General features: G+C 33.0%; 2 protein-coding genes across 2 annotated transcripts; one reads left to right on the top strand and one right to left on the bottom strand.

Moving 5' to 3' along the window:
- Window positions 1-757: 757 nt before the first annotated feature.
- LOC132758166 (peroxidase-like protein 3) lies at window positions 758-10724 on the top strand. Its single transcript, XM_060749706.1, has 3 exons — window positions 758-915; window positions 1843-1939; window positions 9257-10724. The coding sequence occupies exons 1-3, from the start codon at window positions 765-767 to the stop codon at window positions 9492-9494; spliced, it is 486 nt and encodes a 161-aa protein (XP_060605689.1). The 5' UTR covers window positions 758-764; the 3' UTR covers window positions 9495-10724.
- Window positions 10725-10838: 114 nt separating this feature from the next.
- On the bottom strand, window positions 10839-12763 carry LOC132758165 (uncharacterized; the record flags this gene model as incomplete). Its single annotated transcript, XM_060749705.1, is given in 2 exon segments — window positions 10839-11780; window positions 12627-12763. Coding segments are annotated over 2 exon segments (424 nt in total), but the record flags the coding sequence as incomplete, so codon positions are not given.
- Window positions 12764-13205: the final 442 nt, after the last annotated feature.

Below are 13205 nucleotides of genomic sequence, written 5' to 3'. Positions count from 1 at the left end.
GAAGTCGCCTTTTTATTGACCGGCCCAACAATATCGCTTTCGACCTCGAATATCTAGCGTGGACGGGATCACGGACTGCAACCGTATGTGGCATTCCATTCAAACTGTGGCCTGTCTGAAGTGACTGACTGTGCTGATTTGGTTGACCATGATGCTGATACCATCTCTAAATTTCAAACTGCAGGATATCAGTAAGTACTGTATCTGAGACTTTTATTTTTCTACTTTTCATAAGGCTAAGTTAAACCACAAGCTGAACTAAAAATTCAGCATTCAGCATTTTACTTTCTTAACCAAAAATACCCTGACTTGCCCATCTTCAAATTTTGGAACTGTCCATTATCATACTTCGAGATACCAAGATGTTCAGTCAACCAATGTACAGCTTTGTCAGACAAACGGATGTTTGTTTTGTTGAGTTTTAAGTCACACCGACGCTTTAAAGGGCATGTTGTAACTTTCCAACTTTAGGGTGAGTGGAGGAAGACCTCAGGTGCCCCCCGGTGCAATATTTGATTCACAAGTATGCGAATGGACTTTTAATGCAAATATTGTCAGCTATAGAAAATCAGAATCGGCGGCGCATTGTTAATCAAATTTTCTCAACAATATACATGTACTGTATTGAAATGCATATGATAGGCTGATTGTATGTCCAAATTAAGAGTATAAAGAAAATATCAGTATTTAAATCGGATCTGTTGGAATTTTCTACATCTAAAACTAATAAGTATATTATAACAATGTTTAGATCACCGCAAGACATGGATTTGTTTACCGGAGTACTTACTGAGCTCCCTGTGACAGCAGGTACAGGTGGTCCCACCTTGGAATGTATCCTCGGTGAGCAGTTCATGCGTCTGAAGTTTGGGGACCGGTTCTGGTACCAGGGATCTGATGTAGGCCTTAATGGAGGTAAGAACGCTATGTTTATACATTAATACCTACGGATCACGTAAGCCCCTTTAATTCAAGAGCACAGCTCAGCCATTGCATCGTTTTTTTTACAGGCTGTGTTTATTTTAAAAGGAACCGCTAATTACTTATATGCATGACAGAGCGGCTAACCTGCACCGATTTGGAATCGATCCCGTGTCGCCTAATTCAGTATATCACTGTACATATTAACCTGGTAGAAAGAATATCCTTCAATGAACATGCTCATTCAGACCGGCTGTACATCAGAGCATTTTGTGTTGTTTTTTTAGTTCATCTTAAAAAGTGAAATAACTTTGCCAGCTTTGGATTTGGAACAGTCCATTCTAAGTTTCATGGATTTCGATATAAAAAATACAAAACATAAGTTATCAACGGTAATAAAGTCTTGTAAAATTCTATATACTGTTGGTAAAGGATAACCAGTTTCGGCTCTACCATGTGAAATGTTCAGTATACATTGCCTCATGAAAAATCCTTATTCAAGCTTGTTCCATATCAAGGCACGTTGACTTTATACGTTTTCTTACAATTGTTGTCGCGTCATAGCAACGGGCGTGTGACTCTCACGTGTATGGCCTTATCCAGTTCTGTGTTTCTTATTTTGGTTGTACGTAATACAATCTAAGAAGACAAATAATGTTTTCCTTCTGCCAGTTTTGTTTATAAAATGTCATCATATATCTTAAAGCTCCCATTGTGACTAAACATAAACTTATCAACCAAATAATATTTACAGATATAGACTCGCATAGAAAGTATTCCTCAAATGAGCGTTTGGTCATAGTTGCCCTAGACCTAGTAGTATATGGTATACACTTTAAAAATGCCGAAATTAGAGCCTTCTTGAAAGAAATTTTAGATTTTTAGATTCCTTTTTTAAATTATTTAGCCTTTTTTCATTTTATCAACAGTCGGCAATTAGAAATCACACACTATCCAGGATAATGTGCGATAACTTCGACTTTAATGAGGTGCAATACCCGAGTGCCTTTATGGCCGGGTAAGTAAAATTTCAATATTGAATAAACACTCAGTCGAGGGATGGAGCTAAATACACCTGTGGTCGAGGACATCGATTCCTTTTCATCTTTTTTTATAGATAATTTGATCGATTCGACCATTTAAATGAAAAATATCCTTCCGGAATTACAAAAATAAAAATAAAATAGATTTCTTGTTTTCACCAGCATTATCTTTTTTATGGAAGCCTTGGAGGGTCACTTTTGAGTTTCGACTTATAGATTTATTTTACTATTTTCTTATGACTTTTGATTTATGACTTTTGATTTATGACTTTTGATTTTTGACTTATGGATTTTGTTACTGTCCCACGTGCTTGCCTCATTATTTCCAAGGAAAATACGGCAGAATATGACAACGATTCAGACGAGGTAAGTTCATTTACCTAAGTTTCTTGGAGACTTATTTCAGAACAAAATATGTGGGTACATATGCAAGGACAGATGTTATTCTTATATAAGCCTTTTTAATTGATTAAGAAAAGAAAATATTTTGCTTGCATTGCATTGCATTAGGTATCCATTTTTTATTTTGATTTCCGGAACAGGGATATATAATCTCAAATTGACATACAGCGTATGAATCAAACGCTTTATTTTTTTTTATATAGGTTCCAGTTTTAAATCCAAATCAGTCTCGCATTGTTGTTTGCTGCAGTTTCAATCGGTTTACACCCGTAGTTCATTCTTCATCCATCTTATATTGAATATAGACCAAATTATAGGCCTTATTTTGACAAAGAAATTTGTAATTAAGAAGTTTTATGAAACATGGTATTTCAAAAACAATAAATCATACAGCTTTGAAACTTCACACACTTCAGACACTTAAGTAAGAAATCTCTGAATTGCATTGTTATCAAAGTATGCCTCTTTTTCGACTTTGAATTTGTTGTTTAGAATTTTCATGAAAAATGGTTTCGCAAAAATATTTTAGCGATTCCTTTGAAACTTAAAACACATTTTAAGTGTTGACATCTAAGGTCAATGACCAAGTTTCGTATGAGTGGCTCACAATTTGACATACTTATGCCCATTTTTAAAGCTAAAATGTTTTGTCAGAAGGTTTATGAAATATGGTCCCATAAACCAGTTATGATATAATATTGAAACTTTATTATTCACTTGTTCAATATCAATAACTTAGGACACCTACCAAGTACAAAGTACATGTTATTTGTATATAAACTTTTGAATACAGTTATGTATTAAGGGATTTTTTGTATTTCATTTTGTATATATAGGTATTTCATTTCAATTGAGATAACACATACTTTTAATGTTTTCAATTTAAATTCTAGTAAAGCTACCTGTAGGGATTAAGGACGTGCTGTCGAATGGTTTCAACTACAAAGCAGTTGCAAGAGCATCAGCAATACATATTTGTCAAGTTTTCGGAGCCAGCTTAGAAGACTAAGAGGTTTCATTGCAACACAGCGTTCGTTCCGAGTGGAAAGTAGTACAGTTTAGCAAATGCAAAATGTGCAAACACTGGTGATTTGGTTTTATTCGTTATTGTCTATGGAAATATTCAGAGATTTTCGGAATACGAGGGTTATCCTTTTCACACTTGTTTCAGACGCTCGACAACCCCACCATTTATTGTGGACGCTTATTGGAAACACACAATGTCACGTCTCGCCACGTTTATTTTATATTGTCCATATCTCCAATATGGTATAAAACTTGTATCGATAGACAGGTCATCGTGAGACAAAGAAAGGTGTGAAAAATCATGAATTCACAATTATGGCTTTCATAATTTTCAGTATTTGCCAATTGTAAATTTTAAAACTTATATGAAAGGTATCGAAATCAAACTTTGCATGTTCATATAGCTCGGCGAGGCAGTAAGAAACATACTTCTTAGCTATCATAAATTTTAGAAAAGCTTGTTTTTATTTTTTTTTTTTTCATACTTAGATTTTGTTAAGCTCATAATTATCTCAAAAACTGATGAAGGCATCAACTTGAATTTACTGGCAGATATATCTCGGCGAGACAGAGTGCATTGTATTGTTAACAAAACTTTTGATTATAAAATTAAATCGTTAAAAATTCCCTTTTTTGACATGGACATGCCGTGGGTTGGGGGTATGCTCATTACGAAAGACTATGCGATTTCCATTACATATAAAATTGGTCATACTTCGAAAAAAAAATTGTGGACGTTATTTAAAGTTAACTAGGAAATCTTTGGCGAGAGACTGTGTTTGTTTTTTCTTTCTTTTGAACATGTAGAAATGAAGAAATAACGCTCTGACAATGATTTTAAAAATCTTGACTTCAATAATAATAATAATACAAACACTCTAACGTTGCTAATTTACCTAATTTATCTTATGTTTTCAAACGCTTTGTTAAAACACTCATGATTTTCTTAGTTTTTCATCAGTAACGTATCACAATGTGTTGTTTTGTAGAAATATTGCATGCATATATGTCTTCTGTGACGTAAATACTTGAAGTTTTTGTTGATGGCAGTGTTCATTTTAAGCTGTTCCTTAGTGTTAGCTTTTAAGTAAGGCATGTGTGCTATTTTAGAAAAAATGCTAGCCTCTGTATTTCTTATCTCTCTCTTTTTTTAAATTAAATATAATGAAGCTCAACTGCAGTTTGTTTTGCATATCTAATACATTTGTTTTCTTATAAGACAACAATTTTGTTAAACACAATAAAGCACGGTTGTAGAATTAGAAATGTTTGTTGTTATCTATTTGAACGCATTTATTCCAAAAAAATATTGATAGCTCTGCCAACCTGTCACGGTCTAGACCGTGAGATAAAAAAACCTTTGGTAACGTGGTCTCTCGGTAGAGGTATATTTAGGTAGTCTGTTGAGGGAGTTTGCTGGTTCCACACAGTTTACTTCTATAGTAATTGATATTCTATTTCTACTTTGCTCATTTTAACCTCTTACATATGATTTTAATGGAACATAATCTCTACATAGACAAATAAATTCTTTATAACATTTAAATACAGTTTATTCTGATAGTAAATTGCAAGTTTATTTTGGTTATAACAAAGTTACAATAACACAATAATAAATTGTAAACAAATGAGGACAATGTATTTTTATCATTCAGGACCAGATTAAATATGCATTTTTCTACTTACAACATTGGAAAATTGATATCTCACTCGACCTTCGGTCTTGCGAGAAATCATTTTTCCACCGCTGCTCGTAGCAATGTACAAAGCCTTAAAAAGCTACTACTACATAATATTCCGTTTATGTCTTCTTTAATTTAATGTATTATAATTCCTTTACGCTTGTTCCCTCTTTAATAGTGAACACGGAAAAATAGCGTACCAGTCAACCGTGACTAAATTCAACAAAGAATTAAATAATCTATTTCAAGATGTAAAATGTTAATGAAAAATTGTAATAAAGCTACACATCTAGAAAATAGCTCAGAACTGTTTAATCTGAATAAAAAATTCTTATTTATCAATAACAGTTTATTTACTTTAATACTTAATGCTGCAGACGGCACTTATGAATGAATGTTCCGAATTAAACCTTCTATACATATGATTTTACAAAAACAATTGATGTTGATTCTTCACGTAAAAAAGATCAACTATCATATGATAAAATCATATAAATGCAATAATTCTAATGCAAAAATGAGGCTAGTGGCTAAATGTACTTGTAAACATTATATGACTCTAACACCACTCTTGGCTGATGTGCTCCCTTGCGTTTGGTGACTGTATCACAAATTTGCTTATTTTGCACTAAATTATTAAATCTAAAATCAAGTTAAACTAATGTTTATACCAAGGCAAAGAGTAACAGCAAATGACAAAAGTTATAAGTCAAAAGTCAAAAGATAAAAGTCATAAGTAAAAAGTGATAAATTATAAGTGAATAGTCACAAAGCAAAATTTAATAAAAAACGAGAAAATTTATTACAAAGATCAACTATTATTTTTGAAATAAAAATCATATATATTCCTTTTACATATAGTTACCATAATACATTCTATAAAGTATGGTTGCTATTTGTTGCGAATGAATAAGACGTTTAAATCTAATTACACATACTTGAAATTACACGTATCACTTATATGTCACGGTACGAATCTATTCAGTAGATGATGTGCACTCTCGGTCGGGACAGAACTAGCCCTGTAAGGGGTTGCGGGTTCAAATCCCGGTATGGCTGCATATCTTTCTCCCCCTGTGGCATTTGGTATAATGGAAAGTGTCCCTGCCAGTCACGCGGGAGACCGAGGTTCTATTCCTAGCCGGGCAGCCTTTTTGTTACCAGGGCTTGATATAGAACAGATACAGGTTGTGGGTTTGAAACCCATAGGAGCCAACATTTTTTTCTTCGTTTTTTCTTTTAACAGTATTTTTGTATTTTTCTAACTATATATTTTTCAATGCTTTATATATTACAAACAAGCCGGTAAAAGCCTTCCATATTTCTCAGAATGAATCAATATACTTCTAGAGAGATTTAGCAAACTTTGATACAAGCCCTTTGACAAATGTAATTTCAGTGATTTTCTAAATTTAGAATGATATGATAGAAATTGTTCAAATGGGTGGGGTAGAGAAACATGCATATTTCTATCGTGTCGAGAAAAGTCATGCATTTAACATGCATAGTTCATTACTAGAATGTTATTTTTTTGCATCTAAACAAACAACACTTGCAAAACATGTTAAATAAGAAGATATTTTTTAGACTTTCAATACATGTATTTCTTTTTAAAAGCCTTTTTGATGTATATGTTTTGACTCATAATAATGCCTACAACTACAAATCCGTACAGTAAATTTTGCATAAATTTTGCATACATGTGTCCTTTAGGTATACCACTTAACAATGTTGTCAATTTTACAATCCCTTATAGTGCAAATTAGAGTGGTAATAACTTAAATGATAATTTAAAAATATATTGTAATTTGCTCAATATTTACAAACCAATATCTTCAAACAACCATAAAATGAAGTGAAATCGTAGACCATCGTCTTTATGACTTTAAAACATCATTTTTTTAAACTTAACCTATAGTAATCTAGTATATATCAATAAAACACAAAAAAATAGCCGTTTCAAAGCGTATTTATATTAAATCTACAATCAAAATTAAATCGTTCAACTCGGTACACAGTTGTAGTGCTGAACGGCGTCCAATGGCATCTGTAGATCTGGCTTCAGAAGGGGTGCTAATTCTACGAATTCCTCACATTGTCTTTTTGGGCGTGAATACATGTTCTTTGCTAATATATACGTCTCTCAAGTTAACTGCATTGCCGAAGTCGTGAGTTTCATACAGACCTGGTACAAAAAACAGTGTATCAGGTTTACCATAAATAACAGAAGGTATGTTGCCTTATTTCATGTGCAATCCGGTCTAACTCGGTTTGTATGAGGTCCATAAAGCAAAATTTTAAGTTCTCACATTGTATCTGGTCCAGATCATTAAATGCACATGTATCGCGTAAGTCTTTGAAAAAAATTAATCCACCAATGGATTTCATTTTGTCGTAATGTACACCACCACTTCTCAATGCGTTGGTAAGATGTGCTTTTTCCAACTACAACGCTTTGAGTACCAGCAATCGGATCTGTAGAATCGTGTCTGAAGTATTCCTGCAATAGTAAAGCAATGCAGTTTTCCGTTCCAACATCACAACGTAGTATTGGGTGGGGGGACTTGGTATTGTTCATTAAAGGTGTCAAAAAGTATCTTGCAATAAGGCGTGGGTCGTTATTTGTGTCCGAAACCTCTAACCATATTATTTATCTACTATATAATTATTCACAGCAATATTATGGTTTACATTTGTCTCAACTGTCCATATGTCATATAAAACTGGTCCTTTGGCGTAGCATACGCGTCGGCATAAGCGATAAGCTTTCCGCATCTCAATATCAACTGGATCAAGCGCTCTCATTATTTCCATGACGTCGTCCCCCTTGAGGTACATGTGGTAATCCAGCATTAACCTACGTCACATTGTGCGGTATCCTATGCATTGTCCATTTGTTTGTATTTCTCTGTTTATAACATCAGACACAGTCTCAAATGGAGTATATATTCCATTACGCCGTTTTAAATTTAAGCGTTTAAAAATTCTATTCACTGTACTTGTATCTTGGCACGGTAGCTTTGGTAATGCCGAACAGTATAATGATGAAGACACAGATCAACATCAAGGTTTTCATCCTCGTTACCTTTTGTCTAGTAGTTGTGTCTGAAATAAGAGTTTATCTTTTATTTAAATCTTTATACATTCATAGTATATAAAATGGGTAAATCTTCTAGCTCCGTCTTTTAAAGATTGATAGGTGCGAAAAAAAAATAAAATAACATTTAAAATGATAGTAGGATATTTTGTTCTAACTTGTCCTATATCTATATTTGTTCTTAAATGTTTTTTTCTCAATTGTTAAAATATACAACAAAATTAGACATTGATGCTAAATGCAAATGTGCCTCGATCACAATTATAACTTTGTACTTGTGTGTATGAACATAGCACTTGCTGTTCATTATGAAATTGGTTAACACTATCTAAGTACTTCAAAGAAATACTGATTCTGTGTTAGCTTAATAAAATGCTGAATTGCGATACATGTTTAATACTGAACACCATGCCATTTTAAGACGTAAAACTTGTATTCCCTGCCAAATTGTAAAACAGTTATTTGTTTGTTACTCATGGACAGATTTTGTGATGAGAACAAAAATGTGTAAGCACTAATATAATGAACATATTTAGAACAAAGCAGATTGCACAAAAAACACAGTCACACTTGTAGATTAAAGTCTGATATATTACCACTATGGGATTATATAAAATAACATTAATTCCCTCCTTAACACATCATCTCCTCCATGACAAATCTCAATGAAATTATTTAAAACGTTTAAAAAACATACCTGAAACCAAAGTTGCTGCTTTCAGTTTCTAAAAAACGTGTAAAACGGGTTAGCCAAAAGTCATAAGACGTAAGTCACAAATCAAAAGTCACAAATCAAAAGTCAAAAGTCGAAAGTCAAAAGTAAAACATCCGTAAGTCGAAACTCAAAAGTGACACTCCAAGGCTTCCATACTTTTTTCATCGTTAAGCTTTAACTATTATACAGGTATATTTATTATAAAGAAAAAATGGACTTCACAATGATTTTTCAATGATTTTTTTTTTGGTCAGATTTAGTAACGAAATTCAGAAATTGTTATAAAATGCAAGAGTGTATTTTTTCTTTTAACAAAACTTATAAGTTGTTTTATTTACATTTTATGATATTTAATATTTGAATTTTAAAGGGACCCTGCTTCATGTCGCGGTATTCCCCAATTAAACATAGACGTTTTCAAACCAGCTACAACCGCCACGACCACCACAACTACAACCACAACTGCACCACCGGCAACAAACCGCCCAACACAGCGTCCACCCAACAATCGCCCACCCCCAGGCGGAGGAAGACGACCCGGGAGAACATTCGACGATGCTCTAGCTCAGTTGTTACGCGAATTGGAAGAAATGAACGAACAAGATTAGGGGAAATAAACGAATTAATGATTTAAAACGAAATTAGAAAAAAATCAAGCAAATGAACGACCAGATGGGAACTTTTGTACGTAACATAATTATTCCCCTTGGTGAAATAAGCTTTCCGTGATTATAGATGATTGTTTTAATAATAAAATGCGCTGTAATTGCGATATTTTAGATTTTCTGAATTTGATACATTTTTGAGGAATGATTAAGAGCTCCACTAAGGAAATTCAGTCATTGGTCCATGCTTTTTAATTACGTTTTTAGAGGTTTTTTTTATTTATCTGAATAGTTTTGATATTTTTAATGAATCTAATTTTGTAATGTGTAATGTTGGAATGGTTTTGATGATATGCTAGCAAACATGTTAATCAATGTAATTTTTTTTTTATTAAATTTTTACAGCATTTCTGCTGAAATTATGTATAACATATATGTTTATGATGTCAGAAGATGATTCTTATATCAATAATTATAATGATTATGAAGATGTTTATAATAAAGCTGCATCACTTATTCTTCCTCTCCTCTCAATATTTCTTGCTGTTGCAACCGTTGATTTTTCGTATTATTGGTGGCTATATTTCTGCCCAAAAAATAATGAAAAAAATGTTTGTACGTGAAGAAAAACATTAATTTTTGCGTGCACAGACTGCTTAAACCGACACCTATTGCCTTAAACGTATGTCAAGTGGTATTTTGTTTTACACACTAAAATGTTAAATCATTGACTTTGCACTTGATTTAATAGAATGATGCCTTAACCATATATAACCAGCCGTTTTGGAAATTGTAAATAGATTATAAAAAATAAAAATAAAATACAATAATTTTAGGACTTAATGAACCTGTAAGCTCTACATGTATATGTTTTATACGGTTCCTCATTGCTATTCAAACATTTTGTCAGATCTATACGACGCCAAATTTCTCGCAGCGGTTACTTCCCTGGATAGTACAGTAACTGCCGAAGAAAGAAGGGGAGATCACTGCGTGGAGCTTCATACGGTGCTACACTGCCGTTTTAACATTACTAATGCTGTACATTGCTTTTTAAAAAATACGCTCACTGTATACGGTGCTACATTGCATTTGACATTTTGAATAAAACATCAACTGTATACGGTGCTTGTCTTCCGTTCAAAGACTACGTGAGCTGTATACGGTGCTACACAGCTCCTCAAAAATATTTAGCTCAGACAATCGAAATTCATAATGTGGCTGACAAAACTTTTACTGGTGTACATACTTTTGACATAACGAAAAAAATAATGAAGATCTTACTGATTTAAAACATTAAAAGCTTTAAAGGTACAAACATTTTGTAAAAAAGTAGAGTAAAGAATCGAAAACAGATGAGAAATTTATTCAGTAACAATGAAGAAATACTGACAATTAACATATTTTATAAACTTTTAACATGGTAAATAAACATTCGCTTTCATTTCAGAAAAATAAATTAGGATTATATTAAGACCATATTTTGCATACTAATTCTAGCTATTTTTTTTAAAGAAAATACCGTATTTGGTTTGCATTGTTAGCATAAAATTCCTATAGTCGCCAGCAACCGAGTACATGTATATAATATATGAAATGCACAATCAACAAATAATTGATAGTATAAATAACATTAGTATAAAAATTAATAACAATATATCTAAATGTTTGTTACATTCTAAGACCACTAGTTATTTTCTAAAACTAATTCTATTGGTGCAAAATGGAATAATGATTTGTCTATTAAACAGTCTAGTACCTACACGTGGTCAATCTAATTACTAATAAGGCTCAATACGATTGGCTGCTTATAGTTAACATCACAGTCTCACCAAAGACAGCTGAAAATATCACACACAATTCCAAAATTCAGCAGTATGAAGGCGAGGTAAATGGTGACTATTTCAATTATTTCACCATAGTATGACGTTTTGCATTCGTTTTCAAAAAGTACAACATGAAAAAAATAAAAAAATAAAAAAAAAGTTTTTTCTTCAGTTTCTCAAGGGAAATTAGTCGAGTTTGGTGCCACTGGTGGTTTTCCAAACGAGTACGGGGGAGGCGGTGTGTGGCCCAAGTACGGCGGAAGGTTCGAGTCTGCGGAGGCATTCTCTGAATACACCGGCGGCGCAGTTGTATCATGAGTTGGTACACTGGCTGCACTTCTCTGTGGTTGGGTGTTGCGTTCAGGGCGTGTCTTCTTCGTTTCGTCGTTGTCGAGTTTCATTCCACTTTTTGCCGTGTAGTAGACGATAGATCTAGTGTTAGGGGAAGTTCTCTGTACTGGTGCTTAAAAAGTGATACATTACGATTAGTTGAATTAAGTTTATCTATGTCTACATGTATTTATAATCGAAATAAAACGTTCATTTAAAAAAAAAACCCAAAAAACTCAGTTGCAATTTTATCCAGCTGGGCAATGATTTAACACTATGCACCTTCCGCTGAATTAATAAGAATTTTCCAAATATTATTCTTTCAATTTATGCACGAGCATTCCTATAAGATTTTATTAAATCAATACAGAAACGTTCACCCTCAAAATTACAGGCAGTTCTTTAAACTCAACATTATGGTTTTTAAATAGTCTCAGCAGTAGTCTTTTAACTTGACCAGTTCAGAAATATTATTTCGAGATTTGCGTACCATTTGATGTAGGTCTTGACCAATACATTTCTTGTGTCCATTCGCTCAGTCTGATTTTCAGAATTATCAATATAATTGTGCAAATTGAGACAAAAAAAAAACAACCAATTATAACCCCCCCCCCCCAAAAAAAAAAGCAAGAAAAAAAAAACAACCGAAAAAACAACAAACAAAGGAAAAGTGTTAAAGATCCTGTATATGTTGTAATTAAGGTTGTTACCACGCTTTAACGCAAATTGGGTTAAGGATCGCAACTTTAAAGCTATTGAACTTTAGTTAAGATCCTTAAAATTGAGCTGCGTCATGACAAAACCAACATAATGGGTTTGCGACCAGTCTGTTCGCTATCAGTTTCTCTACTTGTTAGAGGGTTTGTAAGCGGACAGCATGGATCCTGATCAGACTGTGCGGATGCGCAGGCTGGTCTGGATCCATGCTAGTGGCAAACCCATTATGTTGGTTTTGTCATGGCGTGGCTCAAATACTTACTCTGTGCCGCATATATCTTTTCTGGAGACGTCCTTCTCAACTTAGCTTTCTTGTGTTTGTACACACCAAACACACAACAGGACAGTGCCACAATCAGCATCACAGCAGCAAATATCAGCAATCCACGGACCAGATGCGTGTTCCCTCTGAAATAAAATAATGTTTAAATATGTTCAAGTTTGTTTAAATATATTCAGGCATGTTTAGACATATTTAAGTATTTTTAAACATATCCAAGTATGTTTAAACATATTCAAGTATGTTTAAACATATTCAAGTATGATTTAAACGTGTTCAAGTTTGTTTAAACATATTTAAGTTTGTTTTAACACATTTAAGAATGTTTAGACATATTCAGGTATGTTTAAACATATTTAAGTATGTTTAATAATATTCAAGTTTGTTAAAAATATTCAGGTATATTTGAACTTATTCAGGTTTGTTGAAACATATTTAGGTATGTTTAAACTTATTTCAGCGTATGTTTAAATATATAAAAACATTTAGGTATGTTAAAACATATTCAAGCTTGTTTTAAATTTTCTTTGAACATATTCACGTTTGTTAAAATTTTCCCTC

This window comes from Ruditapes philippinarum, unplaced genomic scaffold, assembly GCF_026571515.1.
Source record: "Ruditapes philippinarum isolate M1 unplaced genomic scaffold, ASM2657151v2 ctg18925_1_1_1_1, whole genome shotgun sequence".
NCBI classification, from domain to species: Eukaryota; Metazoa; Mollusca; class Bivalvia; order Venerida; family Veneridae; genus Ruditapes; species Ruditapes philippinarum.
This window is presented reverse-complemented; position numbering and strand designations above follow the sequence as displayed.